At 36.1% G+C, this 20,212-nt stretch overlaps 1 protein-coding gene across 1 annotated transcript in view; it reads left to right on the top strand.

Moving 5' to 3' along the window:
• Positions 1–20,212, top strand: part of CNTNAP2 (contactin associated protein 2) — a 2,034,882-nt gene that overhangs the window by 609,561 nt on the left and 1,405,109 nt on the right. Inside the window, exon 3 of the mRNA XM_038559273.1 lies at positions 19,052–19,245. Within this exon, the coding sequence (XP_038415201.1) occupies positions 19,052–19,245 (194 nt within the window). The remainder of the gene's footprint in view (positions 1–19,051; positions 19,246–20,212) is intronic.

The raw sequence follows: 20,212 nt of genomic DNA, 5'->3' as shown, positions 1-20,212 counted from the left end.
TGATCAGAAGTTGCCAGATACTACAAGCAGTGCTAGTGGAGAAATCCAGAGCATCTGACGCTTTCTGAATTACAAAACCACAGGTATAGTCTACATAATATTAGGTCAGGTACCCTAAGGCTCTTGCAATGTGGAGCTTCTTTTTTTTTTTTCCTCATAGTGATAAACTAGATAATACAAGACTGGCATTCACTTATAGCTTAAAATATAAAAATCCAATTTCCTACAACAAATGCGTTTTTACAGTTCTGTGGTTATCACAAAGTTACAAGATTAAGTTTTGAGGAATTAATCAAAAACTGTCTAGTTAGCAATTGAATACCTTAATCTCTTGCTTTTTCACTCTCCGTCAGTAAATATAAAGAGAAATAGAGAAAACAGACAAAAAGAGAAATACAGTTTTCACTTGCATTAAATAACCTGCTCCACCGGCCCTTGTCTCTAATACTGCTCATTGTTCTACTCCTACAATCATTGGGTTTTAGGTATTTTCTAATGAGAACTTTTGTGAACAAGATGGCTAACAAAATAATGAGAACATTACCTATCAAAGGATTTATGCCAACAATATTGTGTCCTCTTGTTCCAAGATTTCTCATCGAATACTATTTATGACTTCTCTCTTAATTTTTATTATGATTGACTCATGATTTTGAGGCTTCTCTTTGGGACACCATATTCCATAATGTAACAAAAACTTATTTTTGTAACATGGTCTGGGACCAGCCATAGACTGTATGTTTGTGTTCCTCTAAAATGCATATGTTGAAACTACCCCCCCGCCCCCATCCCCACCCTGTGTGATGGAGGTGGCATCTTTGGGAAGTGATTAGGTCATGAGGGTTGCTATTTCATGAATGGATGAATGCCCTTGTAAAAGAGGCCCCAGGGAGATCCCTCACCCCTTTCACCATGTGAGGACAGCCATCTGTGAATCAAGAAGAGGACTCTTACCAGACACAAATCTGACAGCTGCTCCAATTTAGACTTCCCCACCTCCAGAACTGTGAGAAATAAATTTGTTTTTAAGCCACCCAGTCTATGCTTTTATTATAGAAGTGTGAACAGAGTTAAGACAGGTCCTGTTGCTTCCTGATTCTAGCCCACTGGTCTTTCTGTTTTAATATACTACTTCAATCTCAGCCTGAAGAGTCAAGATGAGTGATGTGGTGGTCATGAAGATGTGGGAAACTTTTCATGATAGTGGAAGATGTTAACTTTATGAAGACGTACAAAGCATTTTGGGCCTGTTAAGTTTTGTCTTGACTTTTCTTTCTTTAAGTTGTCCTCTTCCATTGTTAGGACAGCCAATTTCCAGCTTGCCCTATAGGAAAACTTATTAAAGAAGTTCTTTGCAAGGAGGATTGATGGCTTTATGTATATGAAGATAACATTTATAGAAGATTGTACTAAAAACAACTGTATTTCCAAGACCCATCTGTTATAAATACATATATATGATATATATATCATATATATATATATCCTACTGTTGTTTCTCTACACATTCAGAGCCTAAAGAGTTGGAACTACTATAAATATTTTCTATTTATATCAAAACACACCCACTACTTTTTTTGTGAACTAGGTTTATATTGCCAAGTATACGGATGCTAAAAATCTCCTCTTTTGACTAAAAAGTTTCTGTTATTACAGCAGGTATTTTTTGAAAGAAGCTGCAATGTTGTATATACTTTCACAGGAATCATGAGGATTCTCGGCCTGAACTTGGGAATGACATAATGCCTGCCATCCAGAAACTGGGGTTAGGGATTGGAATACATAATGTGCACAAGAAGTGCTGGCCAAAGAAGAGGGAGTCACTTACTATTCATGAGTTATGGAGACGATCACAAAACTTGTAAAAGACATTTGAGTTTGACCTAAAGGGTGTGTTTACTAAATTTAAGTATGCTGATCTTGAAAATAATCCCTTTGGATTTTCTCTCTGAAAAAACAAAAAAAAAAAAAAAAAAAAAAAAGGAGGGGAACTAAAGCAGAGAAAGAAACCTCAGTTTTCAAACATTTCAAATTGCTACATCATACAGACTGAGTGTATAAATGTAAAAAGTGGAGAAATGAGGCAATTTTCCACTCACTTCAAGTCAGTAGAAATATCTGTCTCAATTGTCATGATCTTTCACAAGAAAATGGCCTCATCTTTTTGTACTTTCATGAAGACCTAGCCTGAAAATCACTTCATATACAAGTTATTTTCCTTATATTATTGCATAGATCATTGACAATTTTGTACTGTTGCATGCATCAGTGTATATATAACACTTGTGTGTATCATTAACTATCATTGTACACACTGCAGACAAGTTTGCATGCAGCTTTGCATATATTATTTGCATATATCATTGGGGTTATTGCATATCCAGTGACAGGTTTTGCTAATGCATAGATAATATGTACACTTCTTTTTCACTATTGTGCATTTTTTCCCAGTGATCTCTTTTATGGCAGAACCTCTGCCCCAGAAAATAATGAGGCTTCAATAAAGGAGTCCCTGAGGCAGATGGCATGGAGATATTACTTGCATCCCTAATTATTTTGTTAATAAACAGTAAACTATATTTAGTTACCAGTGAGAACATTTTCATTCTGTAAATGTGCCTCTGACCCTTTTCTTTCTTAAGTGAAGGAAACAATAATAAGTAACCAAACCTTATTTGGTATAACATGTTAGCTAGAGACTAGATTTCGATGATATAGATGAAAATCAGTTTTGAAAGTCACTTAATTTTAGCCACTTAGCTAAAAGCTGCTGCAGAAGTTCAAGGAGTTTTCTATCATGATGAGTTAAATTTGAATTCTTAAAACTTTCAGTTTGAATTGTGCATTCTCTCAGTCAAGCCTGCTGGATACTTCTAGAGCATACCAGGGCCAGCATTGCCCATCCCTTGATGAGAAAGTCCTTGTTCATTTCTAGCTCATCAAGATATTCAGTCCACTCACTCTCCTGACCACGTAGGCCATTTGCTTCTACCATACTGAGAAAGGGATTATGATTATGTTCACGGGATTGGGCATGCTGATGTAGGAGTAATAACTGCGGACAAATACAACTTGTTAAAACTGAAATCTAGGGGCATCAAGGTGGCTCAGCGGTTGAGCATCTGCCTTTGGTTGAGGTCATGATCCTGAGGTCCTGGGATCGATTCCCACATCTGGCTCCCTGCAGGAAGCCTGCTTCTCCCTCTTCCTCTCCCTGTGTCTCTCATGAATAAATAAATAAAATCTGAAAAAAAAAAAGAAACACACACAAAACTCTGAAATCTAAATGACAGTCCTTTCCCCATTTTTGTGTGTTTTGATCCCTGAAGTTATGATTCAACTCAAAAGACCTTCAAAGATAGTGGCTAACAGATTTAATTTATAAAGATTTAACTGATATGGGCAACTAAATGATTTTCAAGAAGGAACAAATACCTATTCTTGAGTGAGAATTCACTTACTCTATATTAAGCCAAAAGTAACATTTCACAGAAATGCAATGACTGCTTTAACAAAAATTTCAGTTCTTTACTGAAGATACAATGGGAATCAAGAATATTTGTAAAAAAAAAAGTATATATATTTTTTATTACAGTTCAATTCACTATTTGTCTTTCATGATCTGTCCCTTTCTTTCATGTCATACAAGTGGGCCCAAGGATTTTTCTCTCTTGTTTTAGGGCTCTTGCTTCCAGAATGTCATGTATTTGTCAATTCGCCCAATCATATATTCATTTATTATTTAATTAAATCTTGTGTTCACTCTTCTACTAGATATTTATTCAGAGCCTCATATGTCTAGGGAACCATGGCTAGCAGTGGTTATTAAAAATGGCAAATAAAAGTCAGTCCTCAAATTCAAAAGGACTTGTTCAGGATTTGTTTCGAGTTCTAGAACTTGATTATTTCTATAGCTACATCCTCCCCTCAGTCTTCTCCGTAAATAGAGATCAGATTTATTTGATAACCTAATGATAACTATTGTGTGTCTGAATTCTGAGGCCATTTGTAACCTGTAAACTTACCTCCTTCACCTTCAAACATATTTTGTGAGCTGTGACAATGTGTTTACTGTTCTTATTTCATTAGAAAGAAAAACATCTTGGGGATGATGGTATTTTTCTGGACAGTGCCAGTGCATATTCATTTGAGCAAAGAAGTTAGGAAACTGTTCCTAATTAACCATGTTGTTTCCAACATTCCATAGACTAATAGGAATGCATGCCAGAGATGAAGAATACAGAGTAGTATAGCAGTAAATTGGCAAACAAAATTGACCTTTTGCCCACATAGCTTTTAATTAAAAAACAAAACAAGACAAAAACAAAACAAAAAAACAAAACAAAACAAAAACAAAAACAAAAACAAAAACAAAAAAAAAACACATGTGGGTCAGTGCCTGCCCCAAACTTAGAAATTCCTTGGCCTAAATTGCGTTCAGGGGTAAGTGAACAGAGGGCTACTGGAGTATACCACGAAGCTCTTCAGTTTTTCTTAAAGGCAAGAATCAAACAGCAGTTTCTTAGTAGTTGCAGAGATGGAAAATGACTTCAGTGATTTTGATTTGATTATAACATTTTCATTTGCTTTTATGTTTTTTGCACACAAGACCTCATTTCTATGAACCTTCAATGCATGTTAGATATATCCTTTGCCAGTAATAAAGTCTTTATTAAGTAAGGGATATTTTTTGTACATTCTTCAAATAAATAAATAAATTGTATCCTGGCATATAAAAAATAGTCTGGTAAACTGCTTATGAAAAAATTCTTTTAAACACAAAGCACAAAAGCCTTAATGGCTGGCATCTAGAAGTGCTCTATAAATATTTGCTGAATGAATAAACCGGGGAAGTTATTCATGGTAAAAATGGAAACGAGCAGACTCTTTAATAAAAAAGGTTATATATAGTCAAATGTTACTTAGCGGCAGTATAAATAACATTCCCCCTGATGTTAATAAAATAGATCAACCAAAACTTGGATAACTTAGTTTTAAGGCAGTCGCTTGAAATAAAAATCACTTGATAGTATTGCTAACAAATTCAACATAATAATTTGCATTACATTACAACCTTCTTTGAGAATGAAATGAAAAGCTCTTTAGTCCAGCTTCCCATCCTAAGTAAAAATCCCCTCTGAAGAAATTATTATCTAGCTTTCACTTGAATAGCTCCAGTAATGGGGAGCTCACTACTTCTGTAATAATCCACTCTATTGTTGCTGTTACCTATGTAATGTTTTTTAGATTATTATACTGAATTCTAACTATATAATTTAATCTTCTTTTCCTGATGCCACCACCTAAAGTTGCACAGAGAAAATGTCAATTTTCTCTTTGTTATAGTATTTCTAAGACATTTAAAAAAATAAGAATATACATCTTAAGCACTGTTTGGTCAGGAAATTTTCCTTTCCTTTTCTTTTCTTTTCTTTTCTTTTCTTTATTTTCTTTTCTTCTCTTTCTTTTTTTAAAAAAAATTATTTATTCATTCATGAGAGACACAGAGAGAGAGGCAGAGACATAGGCAGGGGGAGAAGCAGGCTCCCTGCGGGGAGCCCAATGCAGGACTTGATCCCAGGACCCTAGGATCTCGACCTGAGCTGCAGGCAGATGGTCAAATGCTGAGCCACCCAGGTGCCCCTGGTCAGGAAATTTGAAGATTATAGTGCACGTCAATGTTCAAGATTTTCTAATCAAACTTAATTAGTATATTACATTAATTAGACTTGTGTACACGTGTTCACTTTTGCCCCCTGGCCCAGACTAACTTCCTAAGAAGATCTACTGTTCTGATGAGAACAGAAATTGCGCTGTGGCTTCTGTGCAGAACAGGAAGCTCATTAGACCTAATTTTGAGCTCACATTAGTTTCAGCTGCTATCCGGCCTTTATGCAATTTCATGCAGCAATATAGTTCTTGTGTCTGTCTGGCTTTCATTTTCCTTGTCTATTATAGCATATTCTTAGGGTAATAGCTAACCTTTTAAAAAACAAATTGGCTTAAGTCAAAGTTCTTAAAATGTAGTTGGCCTGCAAAATTCCTGAAAATGTATATTTTTTAATATATGAAACCAAACTTGCCTTGCAATAAGCCTATTTCTCACATCTCAGATAGTCATTTACATCTAAAGTGATGAATATGTAAGGAAGCCTCAATAGATTTGCTTTTAATTTTGCCGAAGTCCAAGAAATTTACTGATTTTAATAATGCTTTTATATCTGGAAATTATTAACAGTATAAAGAGATCTCTCTGCAAGTTTTCATTGTGTAGTATGCAGGACCCTTGAAGGAACAACTATATTTAACAAGGAGATTTTTGTTCCCCCAGTAAGGTATTAGTTTCAAATTTCTTGAAAACAGTTTGATATTCAGTGTTATTTCTTGATCAAATTCAAAAATGCAAAGAATTTGCACTCAAATGAGTGATCTACGGACAGAGAAATGCAACTGAGCATTGAGTCAAGAAGTAAATTTTTTCACTTAGTTCAAGCAAAATATTAACTTTGAAAATATGAGCTAAAGCTGTATAATCAATGTACATAAAGATGCACACTTGTGGAGTTTGTGGCATTATTGTTGCATAATTGAGAAACTTTCTGTCTCTATTCTTTTAAATAGTAGAAGATGGAAATTGCTACTCCTTGATTTTCTCTTGTAAAGCTTCAGCATCTTTGGTCCCTTCAAAGAAATATGATGAAATTCAGTGGTTACTCTGTTTGAACATTCTTGTTTTGGGTCTGTCTTAAAATGTTAATCCCATGAAGTTGAGCATTTTAAAATATGTTTTATAGCATATATTCCTTTTTTGTGTGTCTGTGGAATGTCAGTTAAGAGTCCTTGATCATTTTTTTTTTCATTGAATTGTCTGAATATCTCTTACTGATTTTCAGGACTTATTTATAAATTTAGATATGAGTGTGTGTTGGTTATACATTTGCAAATACCATCCATTGGTCAGTGATTATCCATTTCACTCTCTTATTAATACCTTTGGATAATCTGTAATTTCTAATTTTAATATAATCTAATTTATCCATTTTTTCTTACATAGCTAGTGCTTCTGAGTCCTATTTAAGAAATCTGTCCCAACTCCAGGAATATGATGTTACTCTCTTACATCATCTTCTAGAAGCTTTAGTGTTTGATCTCTCACATTTGTACCTATTTTTAACTAGATTTTTGAGTATAGTATACAGAAAAGCCACATTTCATTTTTTCCCATGTGGTTATCCAATGAACCTCGAACATATTCTTGAAAACAAACAAAACAAAAAAAAAAAAACAAACAAAAAAAAAACAAAAAACCTCCTTTCTCAACTACTTCCCTGTGTTACCTGTGTCATAACTCATAACTCATGTGATGGTATGCACTGTATGCATGTGGTCTTGTTTCAGGAATCTGTATTTTGTTTATTTGGTCAGTTTGCCTATCCTTGCACTCACAACTCTTATGTCTTAATTTACAATAATTTTATAAGCTATAATGTTAACAGAATAAATATAGTTATCAGAAAAATGAAAATTAAACTTACATTGTTCCTAAACAGCCAGAATGTCTAAATTAAACTTACTGGAAAAACAAAGAAACAAAAAAACTAATGTCGTACTATATGTTGGCAAGTTGAATTTAAATAAAAGCAAAACAAGTATATATATCTCTCATTCGTGAAATAAAAACAACAAAAAAAGGCTAACAATATCAAATTTTGGTAAGGATGCTATACAACAGAAATTGATGACCTACTGCCATGTGTGTTTGGGGAGGTGTGGGTAAAAATCAGCTCAAATACTTTGGGAAACTGTTGCCAAAATTGACTAAATGTAAACATACAAACATTTTTGGACCACAATCCCACTCCTGGGCATATACCCGACAGAAATGCACAAATAGGTGTTCACATAGATGAACAAGAATTTTGATGGCTGAATTATAATATATCATAAATATAACATATCATAAACATAATAATATAATATATCATAAAGATAATGATATCATAATATTATATCATAATAACTCGACTCTGGAAATATCCATGTTTAACACTAGAAGGATACATGAATAGAAGTAGATTATACGGTGTGATATTAGACAAGAAAGAAAATGAGCAATCTACAACCTACTGTATACTGCTAAATGCAACCCCATCGATGAATCTCTGGAGCAATTCACTGGGGAAGAGAAAGGTGAGCACATTTGGAAAAGGACACCAGAGAGCCTGTGGGTTGCTAGCAATGATTTCTTTATAGATCTGTGTGGTGATTACACAGCTATGTTCATTTTGTGATAATTCCTAATTCCTAATACAATATTTGTGGTTTGTTCATTTTTCTATTTATATGTAAAGCCTTAATAAAAACGTATCAAAAATGTTTTGAACACAGTACTGAAAACATAGTATTAAAGTTAGATGCCATCATTTCGACGCTGTGTTTTCCAAAAAGTGAATTAAATTGGCATATTTATTTCTATGCATTATACACCTTAATCGTGAAATTGATAATGCATTTGTTCATAAGGGCCGTTTTGATGTATTACTGATAGTAAAGCAAATTGTGCTGGTACAAGCTCAGATTTGCAGTCAGTCAAGAACATTTTACATCATAATTCAGTTAGTTATCCCATTAGGTCTCTCTTCCAGATTTATGTAATTGACAAATTTCATAAGCATGTCTTCCATGCCTTAGATAATAAAAATATTAAAAATGACAGTATACAGGATGAAAGCCTGTGGCACATCATTAAGGAGCTCTCGTCAAGTTGACATAGTCATTAATCAACATATTTGGGGCATAATTATTAGCCAATTTTGAATGCTCCCAAAACTGTTATCTTCTAGACCACATTTTACCCTTTTATATTTATAAAATATATATATATTTTATATATATTTATATAAATATTTTATATTTATCAGAGATATTGCCAAATACCTTGCTAAAATCAAATTAGACACATATCTATGGAATTAGCTGTGTTCTCTTAAACAAGGACATGATCAAAAAGGAAATCCTTGGGAATCCGTGAGTGGCTCAGTGGTTTAGCACCTGTCTTTGGCCCAGGATCCTGGAGTCCCGGGATTGAGTCCCACATCAGGCTCCCTGCATGGGGCCTGCCTCTCCTTCTGCCTGTGTCTCTGCCTCTCTCATTCTCTCTCTCTTTCTCTCTCTTTCTGTGTCTTTCATGAATAAATAAGTAAAATCTTTTTTTTTATTTTTATTTTTTTTTAAATCTTTTTTTTTAAAAAAAGGAAATCTTTATAACCCACCAATACCTCCAGTATCACCAACCCTCCATTTTTCTTTTTTTCTAAATGCTCATAACCCACATGCTAGATTTTGAAGGAGAGCTTTCTTATCTATTTTTCCCTATATTTACTAAGTCCCTTGTTTGCAGTGTGTGTGTGTGTGTGTGTGTGTGTGTGTGTGCATGTGTTGGGGGGGGGCTATCTTTACTTTTCTGGCACCTCCTTTGATAAATATTCAAAGACGCTAGGTTACATTTATGAAAAATGCCAGTCGTTTGGGATACAAGCTGAATGTTTCACAGAAGTTAAAGCAGCTCTGCCTCTCTGCTTCTGTCCTAACTTGTTACAGGAGGTAATTCCTCTACTCAGTTATTAGTTCTGCTACTCCCAGGATGAAGTGAAGTCTCTTGTCTTTGTTTCAGAAGCTAGAAATGGTAGACAAAGCTTTCTGTCTTCTTGTCTTCTAATAATGTCTGACAAAATCACTTCTTTTTTTCTGTTTTGTTTCAAAATGTATTTTAATACTATTTTGTTTAACATTATATAGGCATTAATTTTCCCATATCTTACGAATGACAATAATATTGCCATTTTCACTTCTCTAACTCACAGCAGACGTTAATTAGTGGTCATGCCGCTCTTTCCTGGCTTCCAATCAACAAGTATCTCCACTTAGTTGAAACCTATTTGAGCTCTTATAAATTGGTCATATGCCACATCTTCTAGCTATTTCTGTCCCATTGTAAGTAAAATCTGAGCTTACTATAGGCATTTTTTTGCACTTCTTCAGATGCAGTTTTTTATTTATCAATCGAGATAATTCTCAATTGTCTGCTTAAACTTTGTTTTAAATATTGCATTTCATTAGTCTTATTATCTTAGACCAGCTTTCATTTGCACGCCATCATACACTTTCCATGATACTCTTATATTACCTATGTTTTTTAGCGTTCAGAGGGTCTTTTAAATCCATGGAATCATGTTTTTTTCTCTTTTGAAAGAATTTCAATGATTACTTCTTCAAATGTTTATATTCCATGTATTTGTTTTATTCTAGAACTTTTTAGACTTATCATTGAAACTCTACCTTTATGCTCCGTGTTACAAATTTTAATGATTTACTGATGTATCGTTGATGCACACTAATATGCACATTCCTTTAAATTATACAGTTTGATGATTTTATATGTTACACCTATGAAACCATCACAGAATCAAGATAATAAATTTATCCATTACCCCAAGAAGTTCACTTTTGTCACTTTGTAACCCTTTTCTTTCCCCCTCCTTGTCTCCCTTCCTCCTGCAATTGATGATCTGCTTTTGCTCCTATATATCACTTTACATTTCCTAGAATTTTTATAGAAATTGAATTGTAGCAGGTGCACTTTTTTTTTTTTATCCAGGGCCCCTTCAGATTATTTTTTAGATTGACCATGTAGTGTGTATCAATGTCCATTCCTTTTTATTACTGAACCGTATTTTGCCATGTGGATATACACCATTTGGTTTTCTGTTCATCCATCTATTGATGGACATGTAGGTTGTTTCCAGCTTTGGGCTATTACAAGGAAAGCTGCCAAGAACATCATGCACAGGGATGCCTGGGTGACTCAGTGGTTGAGAGTCTGTCATCGGCTCAGAGTGTGACCCTGGGGTCCCAGAATCGAGTCCCCCATCAAGCTCCCCATGGGAGCCTGCGTCTCCCTCTGCCTGTGTCTCTACCTCCCTCTGTGTCTCTCATTAATAAATAAATAAAATCTTTTAAAAAAGAACATGATGCACAGAACTTTGTTATGTTCACATGCTTTATCTTCTCTCAGAAAATACCTAAGAGGGGGATGGTAGGATCATATGGTAAGTTGTAGGAAAGAAGTACCTTCCGCCATTCAGATGATTCTTTGCTCAGCTCTGGGTGGTCTCTGCCTATATGTATGCTCATCATTGCTCAACTGAAGACTTGTCTCAAGATAGGAAGCCAGGAAGTATGACTCACTTCATGTTGTCCCATATCTCAGAGATCCCAGCCCTTGGTTGCCTCACATCTTACGTCTTCCAAATTGCCATTTGCTGTATTTTGACTACTTTTTCATTGTTTCAGGTGGGAAAGTACATTCAATCCCTATGACTCCATCTTGGTCAAAAGCAGAAGTTCTTGAATTCTAACTTGCTTTGTATTTTCCTATATTAACTTCTGTATAAATCCTTCAATATTACCTTTCAGCTGACCAATTCTTTCTGAGGTAATATGTAATTTTTGGATTTTCCTCTGATGAAGTTTTCTTTTTCCTATCAATGACTACATTTTTTTTTATTTCTGAGATCACTTTTTGGCTCTTTTTAGTATCTGTCTGTAAATGCTTTATTTCCTCTGGTTGCACCTGATCATTACTGTTGTTTTTAATGAATACATTATATTTCTGAGAACCTAAAACATATTTATTTCCACTGGTCCTTGATGGCTCTTCATCTGGAATTAATTTCCAATGAACTTTTGACATTTTCTTAGCTGACTTTGTGGCATTTGTTTTCTTTCCTGTGATTTCAAATTTCTGGCTCTGTGTCTCTCACCTCCTTTTCTGCCTTATAGTTTTGTGACTTTCTCTATTCAGCATACCACATCCGCAGTCCAGAGCCACATCTTACATGGATTACCTTGTGCCTTTGTCTGGTGGTCTAACTAGAGAATCATGGTCCACTCACCAAGTCTTGGTGCCGAGCTCATATGTACCTGTTTTCTAACTTCCTTTTTTTAAAAAAAAAAAATTTGTTTGTTTGTTTGTTTGTTTGTTTGAGAGAGAGAGAGAGAGAGAGAGAGAGAGAGAGAGAGGGAGCACCACCCAAATGTCCCTCATTTTCTGACATCTTTGGGCACAGTCTCATCTGGGCCATATTTCCAAGTCAGTAAGCAGCTGTTTTAGTCTTGTTTTACAAGCAAATTAGTCCTGGGCCAGTCTTATTTTCAGCCCTGACCCAGGCTTCCTTTCCCTGACACACATGGGGAGACTTCTTTTTACCAATATTCCCCAGGAGCTGGTGCCCTGCTGCCTCTGTGTTTTCCCAGACCCTGAATCCAGTCAGCCTCTGCTTTGGTCCATTGCTTTGCATTTTGGTTGCATTTCTTGTGCATGGAGATGCTTATCTTATTTTTTATCCTGGCTATGTCTTTTCAATTTTCTTTTTATCTATCTTATCTAAAAATACTATATATTTAGAGCAGAAGGAGGCCTCCAAGCCTGAACTCATAATATTATCTTGCCTGCAAGTCTCCTTTTCAATTTATTCTTTTCATCTGATACATATTTTTCAACCAGTTATTAAAGTTAGTTCTATACTTAATTGAAAAAAATTTCTCCCTTTTTCTTTTAAATTAGAATCTAGGTTTATAATCTCTGGTAGTATTACAACCACCCACTTGGGCATGATGTTTATGCAGGAGCCATTTATCACTAGAAAAGAAATTTCAAGCCCTCTCTTGAACCACCTACTAAGTTTTTCTTTTCTCTCAGAGGTACTGATTTATAAATTACAAATCAGAAATGGCCACATAATTATAAGCTTTCACTAAGTTTAGAAGTCTAGTTTTATCCATTTCTCCAGCTTCTCTATTATAATTTATCACTCAACCCCAGTAGACTGAGGCACTAGAATATAAACAGTATGTATCTTTATAATTCACACACACACACACACACACACACACACACACACACACGGAGTGTATGCATGTGAGAGAGGGAAAAAAAGAGAAAGAGAGAGAGAGATGAAGGGAAGTAGAAGAGAAGAGGGAGAGAAAAAGAGGGAGGGAATAGCATCTTCCTGTTTAGGAAATGATAAGAGGTCTATATAAGTACACATCTTTCAATTCATGCTAATAATTTGCTAGTTATCTACAGATACTTTTGTTCTATTATTTCCAAAAAAGAGTTAGTGTTGTCTTCTTAGAAACCAAGAGTTTATGACTATTCAATATCTCCACTTCCTCTATCTTCTCTTCAACTTTGCAGTTTTTTCCATCGAGCTCTCACAACATCCATTCAGAACACATTTGCCCTCTTAGCCTCTCCCAATATGTTGAGGAGCACTTCTGTCCCCTTATATACCATTTTTCTGAGGTTTTTGTGATGAAAAAGTTATAATCCTTAATCCTTGGATCAATAGAGGCTGCACATTTCACAAGCCAAATGAACAAAGTAATCAACTTCCCCAAATTACACTTCTTTATAGATCAAAGAGAAATAGGAAACTTTTCATTGATCTTTCCACCATGTTCATCATGAAAGCCTGACATTTGCCCTCCCCTTGAGGTTAATCACTATTTTCTCCACATCTCACCGCAAAGAATAACTTTTAACTTCTGTTTTCCCTTCTTTTGGAATTTTGCTTCCTTTAAAGTTGACAATAAATTCTACCTTTTAAAGTAGGGAGATTAATGGGAATAAGTATTTGTATGCTAATCATCTCTTTATTGAAAAGTTATAATGCAGCAAAAAATGAGTAACTTAAAAAATTTATACTGGAATTCTTTTTGAGGACTAGTGAGGAGAAATATTCTAATTTCACCACTAAACAATTCAATACTCACATTTTACCCTCTGTGGTCATTGTAATAATTGCACGTTTACTTCAATGACCAAATCACCTTGTTGTTTTGGGTAACGCATAGATAGAACTTTCGACACAGTTCACTATAGAATTTCTTCTAGGTTTGGAACAATGTATTTAATAGAGAAGAAAGTATTTTTATAATCTGTTAATGAGTAGTTCATCTACAGCCCCTCTAACATTTTATACAATTCTAGGTAAGATAGGCATGTGGATGGTAGATGACTATAGGGATATTAAATACTACAATAGGGGGGAAAAAGCATATAGATTACAGACACAGATACAACTCCCATTGTTAGTGAGCAGATTATCAGAAAAGTGATTGCAAGGAGGTATTGGAGATTGGATTTCCCAGGATACAAATTCTAAGATAGAGAAGATGTAGGAATTTTTTAGTACTTTAGGGATGGAGACCCTAAAGTAAAGGAATGGGATGAAGTGGAAAGAGACAGAGGGAGTAGTTGCCATTCAAAATAGATTCCGTGGAGGCTTCACCAATTCTAGAGACTGTGATGACCTGCCAGTATTCCCCAGATGAGGTGGGAGGACTGCCCTTTCAAACTCCTGGTTGACGAGTCATTGCATGTGCACAACCCCAGGAAGAGGCATGGCCTTGGATATGGTGCCTATTTTTCACTCAGTAAGTTCCTCAAGAGGAATTAGAGCTAACAACTATCTTTTGGCAACATTGAAATAACTGAGGGAATCATTCCTCCTGTCATACAGGAGGACCCGAATGGCACATCACGGCATCCACTGCAGGAAGTAATGCTTGCAGTGGACATACTGATACTTGAAGAAGTTACACTTTCTCACTTTTATTGGAACATGTTACACCCTTGTTTATACATGGTCTGTGGCTGCTTCATCCTATAACGTCAGATGTTAGTAGTTCTACCAGAGGTGTATGGCCTGCAAAGCCTAAAATGTTTAGTATCAAACCCTTTATAGAAAAAGCTTGCTGGGGACACCAGGGTGGCTCAGTTGGTTAAGCATCAGCCTTCAGCTCAGGTCATGATCTCAGGGTCCTGAATTTGAACTCCACATCTGCCTCCCTGCTCATTGGAGAGCCTGCTTCTTCCCCTTCCTCAGCCTGCAGCTCCCCCATCCTGTTTGCTCTGTCTCTTTCTCTCTCTCCCCTTCTCCCCCTCCCTCTCTCTCCATCTCCCCCATGTCTGTCAAATAAATAAATAAATAAATAAATAAAATCTTTTTTAAAAAAGGAAAACCTTGCTGATCCTTGATTATAGGGTTACTACCTTCAAATAATATTGTATCATTCCCTAGTAACATAAGGAACTCGATACAGAATGTTTTTTTTCCTTGCCCCCTGTCCTTTGTGCTATTGTAGTTGTAGGTTTGACTTCGACATCTGTTATAAAACCCTTTAACCCATTGTTACTATTTTTGTTTTAAAAACTCAATTATCTTTTAAAGAAATTTGGAAACATGAAAAAATATCTTATATTTACTGACATGTTTGCCGTTACCAGCATTCATTTCTTCACGTAGAAATGAGTTTCAATATGGTCAATTTTCCTGGACGCTGAAAAATTTTCATTTCTTAAAGTATATACCTTTTAGAGATAAATTCTCTCAGCTTTTGCCCTAAATATCATGTTACTTTCATGTGTAAGGGATATATTTGCTGGATATGGAATTTTAGATTGACACATTTGTTTTTTCCTTTCCTTTCATCCTATCAGATGTCATTCTTTTTTTTTATTTTTAATTGGAGTTCAATTTGCCAACATATAGCATAACACCCAGTGCTCATCCCATCAAGTGCCCCCCTCAGTGCCCGACACCCAGTCATCCCCACCCTCCGCCCACCTCCCTTTCCACCACCCCTTGTTCGTTTCCCAGAGTTAAGAGTCTCTCATATTCTGTCTCCCTCTCTGATACTTCCCACTCATTTTTTCTCCTTTCCCCTTTATTCCCTTTCACTATTTTTTATATTTCCCAAATGAATGAGACCATATGTTTGTCCTTCCCTGATTGACTTATTTCAGATGTCATTCTGTTGTCTTTTGCCTTGTATCCTTTTTGCTAAGCTGTTATTGGCCTCTGGGTACTTTTGAGATTTTTCTCTTTAGCATTATTTTTTACCAATTGATTGTAATGACACTTGGTGTGTTTTTCTTTGTATTTATCCTGATTACATGTCACTGAATCCTTAAGATATCAGGTTTACTATTTTCAACTACTGTTTCTTCAAATGTACTTTTTAGAGGTGCCTGGGTTGTTCAGTGGGTTAAATGTCTGGCCCTTGATCTCAGATCAGGTCTTGATCTCAGGGTTGGGAGTTCAAGTCCTGTATTAGGATCCACGCTGGGCATGAAGCCCACTTAAAAAAAAAATAGGGGCAACTGGGTGGCTCAGTAAGTGGAGAACCTGACTCTTGGTTTCAGCTCAGGTCACAATCTCCTGGTCCTGGGACCCATCTCAACATTGGGCTCCTAGCTCAGTGGAGAATCTGCCTAGGATTTTCTCTCTCTCCCTCTGCCCATCCCCCTCTGTCCCACCCCCACTGTGAGCTCTCTTTCTCTAAAGTAAATAAATAAAATATTTTTTAAAACGTATTTTTGTCTCCTCCCAATGTCTACCTTCTCTGCTTTTAATTCTCTGCTTGCATGATTGTTGGGACACTTAATAGTATCCTGCAGTCTACTGAAGCACTGTTCATTTTTTTAAAAGACTTTATTTATGAGAGAATGAGAGAGAGGCAGAGACACAGATAGAGAAACAGGCTCCTTGCAGGGAGCCTGATGCGGGACTCGATCCCAGGATTCCAGGATCATGCCCTGGGCTGAAGGCAGGTGCTAAACTGCTGAGCCACCCAGGAATCCCCCGCACTGTTCATTTTTAAACATTTTATCCCCTCTGAGCTTCCATTTGAATGGTTTATACGGCCTTGTATTCAAGTACACTGAGAATGTCTTCTCAGTTTCTAATCTGCAGCTAAATCCATCCAGTGCAAGTTTTATTTCAGATATAAAAATAATTCAGAGGGACACCTGGGCAGCTCAGTTGTTTAAGTGTCCAACTCTTGATTTCGCCTCAGATCATGATCTCAGGGTTGTGGGATTGGGCCCTGAATCAGGCTCCATGGCTAGTGTGGAGCCTGCTTAAGATTCTCCTCTCCCTCTCCCTCTCACCCCCAACCCCAACCATATATAGAACAAAACTTCCATTTTGTTCTCTTTGGTTGTATCTTTTCTTCCTTAATATATCATTCCTTCAACATTTATATATTTTATTTCAAAGAATATAATTAATTTATAAGCTCAGTTTTAAAGTCCTGCTTAGCTAATTTCATCAACTCTGTTATTTACAATCTATTTCTATTGATTGACTTTTCTCTTGTTTAAGTTATTTTTTCTTGCTCTCTCAAATGTCTAATTTTTTTTTTTTTAATTATACTAGACATTATGGATGCTTTGTTGTTGATCTTCTGAACTTTCATGGCATCCTTTAATGAAGTGTTGAGTTTTGTCTGAGCAAGGAGTTAATCTATTTGTAGGTCAGATTGATCTTTTTTTCAGACTTGTTACCAATCTTTATTCAGATGTGCCCAGAGTAGCCCTTGTTTTAGGACTAAATTATTCTAATTTTTCTGAGATGTCTGCTGAATGCCTAACCTTGTTCAACAACTCCTCTCAATCTTCTCTAGTGTGAAGTTAAACTACTTCCAGCCTTGTGCTTCCTTTGGTTGTTTTTCATTTCATAAAGGCCTTTACCTTGTCTTGCGGAGCCTTGGTCTGCAAATACACAGGTTACTATTCATACAGAGTTTGAACTTCCAAGGCTCATTGGTTATCCCATGCAGATTTCCAGAGGTCTTTCTCTTTATAGCTGCCCCCTCCCTGGTACTTTGTCCTGCAAACTCCAGCTTCCTCCAGAGCTTTGATTTTGATATGTCTCCATCTCCATGACACTGTTGTACTGTTTGGGATGCTCTTCTACATGCCACATAATCCAGAAAGTGAAACAGGCAAAAAGTCAGTCATCTGTCAGTGGTCACCTCATTTGTTTATCTTCTCTTGTGGTTCAGGAATCCTGTATTGTCTGTTGTCTAATCCCTATAAAGAGTAACTTTATATATTTTGTAATTTTGTGATTTTTTTTATGGCAGGAGAGATATTCTATCATAGTTGAAAGCAGAAATAAACCATGTAAACGTCACTTAATGAATGATATATCTGTGATGATTTATAAAATGACTTCTTTTATCATAGTCCTCATAAAATCAATTATTTTATTGTCACTTTTAAGTTTTTAATTTGCAAAGTGCTGCATATATATTGATGTTTTGATAATTTATTTAATACTTTTCTACCATTCACTCCCATTAGTAGCAAAACTCATTCAAAAAATTATCTTGCCCCTTAGCACTAAACATCATGCCACATTTTCTGTAATATGTTTACTTATAATCATAGTTATTTCATATAGTGCTATAAACTAAGAGTATTTTGTTCTATATGAATGTTACTTGTCTCAAAATATTTTTGCATTTTTGTTATTTAACAATTTTTATATTACCAAAAGAAGTTTTACTTCATTTAGTAACTGAAATTATTTTCCTAGAAATGTGGTTATCAAGAGGCATGGGTTGTATATCTCTTAAGTGTTAGCAAACACATTACCTGAGTACTATATACCTTAGTTCTCATGAGTATGGGGCTTACTGTAAGATTAGGCCTCATCTCAAGAATTGCTAGGATTCTGAGCTCTGAACTTTTTAAAGCAAAAGAGAGTTTAGAGTTGTATGTAATTGCTTTTTGTTTCACTTATAATCTACTCAGACATAAAACCTCACATGAGGAATTAGTAGATTGTTACATCTTTTTCCTAGTGATTTTTAGTTGAAGAATTCATGCTAAATTGATCAACCCTCAGCCAATTAGACTTTGACATGTACTAATAAGATCTAATTGAGGAATTATGAAGACATTTGCTCAGGAGAAAATGAGCACATAATTACACCATAAAGAGGTTAGAGTATCAATGTTACCCAGCTGGAAGAATATTAGTTGAAGTCCCAATGGCATCTATAAAGGACACCCCATAATATATCTGTAGAATGTTGCACTGCTAAGGCCAATTAAAAGATGTAGAATAATGCATTGTCAATTATAGAACTTCAACTCTAAATATCCATTTTCCTCTCTTGCCGTGACCTTTTTCAGGTGCTGGGGGATGGTCTCCATCCGACAGTGACCATTATCAATGGCTTCAGGTTGACTTTGGCAATCGGAAGCAGATCAGCGCCATTGCAACCCAAGGAAGATACAGCAGCTCAGACTGGGTGACCCAGTACCGCATGCTATACAGTGACACTGGGAGAAATTGGAAACCCTATCATCAGGATGGGAACATCTGGGTGAGTCATTGTCAGAAAAATATATGACTGTCTTGGTCACACCTCCAAAGATTTGGTTTAGTTGGTCTATGGGGCAGCCTAGGCATAGGGATTTTAAAGTTTCCCAGGTCATCCTAATCTACAGCCAACACAGGGAACCATACTTTAGATTGGTTTTTGGCCTATAGGTAAGTGGGCATGGAAGAAGTTTATTATGAGATATAAAAAGATATTAGAAAATTAGAAAAGACCTCCCTCAAAATTTAGCAGAGACAAAGAGACTGACCAAACAGACCAACCAACTTTGAGTAGACAGTTAGGGCTCAGGTCACAAATTCTTCCAGTGAAACATTCATTATTTTCCAACTCTATGTGGATTCTTTATTTTTTTGAAAGATTGTATTTATTTATTCATGAGAGACACACAGAGAGAGGCAGAGACACAGGCAGAGGGAGAAGCAGGCCCCATGTAGGGAGCCCGATGAGGGACTCAATCCCAGGACTCCAGGATCACGCCCTGAGCCAAAGGCAGACACTTAACCTCTGAGCCACCCAAGTGTCCCTCTCTGTGGATTCTGACTTAAAATCAGATTAGCATATTGGTGATATGATTTGAGGGCTATAAACCAGACAACAAACCATCTTTCACATTTTCTGTTTCTGTAAAGTTTTAATTCTATGATTGAGAGTGTCAAATCCTCTCCTATCATAATGCACTAAATTGTAATACAGATAGCTGGTAAAACACAGAAGTGGGCAGCCCGGGTGGCTCAGTGGTTTAGCGCTGCCTTTGGCCCAGGGCGTGATCCTGGAAACCCGAGATGTGGGGTCGAGTCCCACATCAGGCTCCCTGCATGGAGCCTGCTCCTCCATGTCTTTCTGTTCCTCATGAGTAAATAAATAAAATCTTAAACACACACACACACACACACACACACACACACACACATACACAAAACATACACACACACACACACACACACACACG

Source organism: Canis lupus, chromosome 16 (genome assembly GCF_011100685.1).
Source record: "Canis lupus familiaris isolate Mischka breed German Shepherd chromosome 16, alternate assembly UU_Cfam_GSD_1.0, whole genome shotgun sequence".
Taxonomy (NCBI): Eukaryota; Metazoa; Chordata; class Mammalia; order Carnivora; family Canidae; genus Canis; species Canis lupus.
This window is presented reverse-complemented; position numbering and strand designations above follow the sequence as displayed.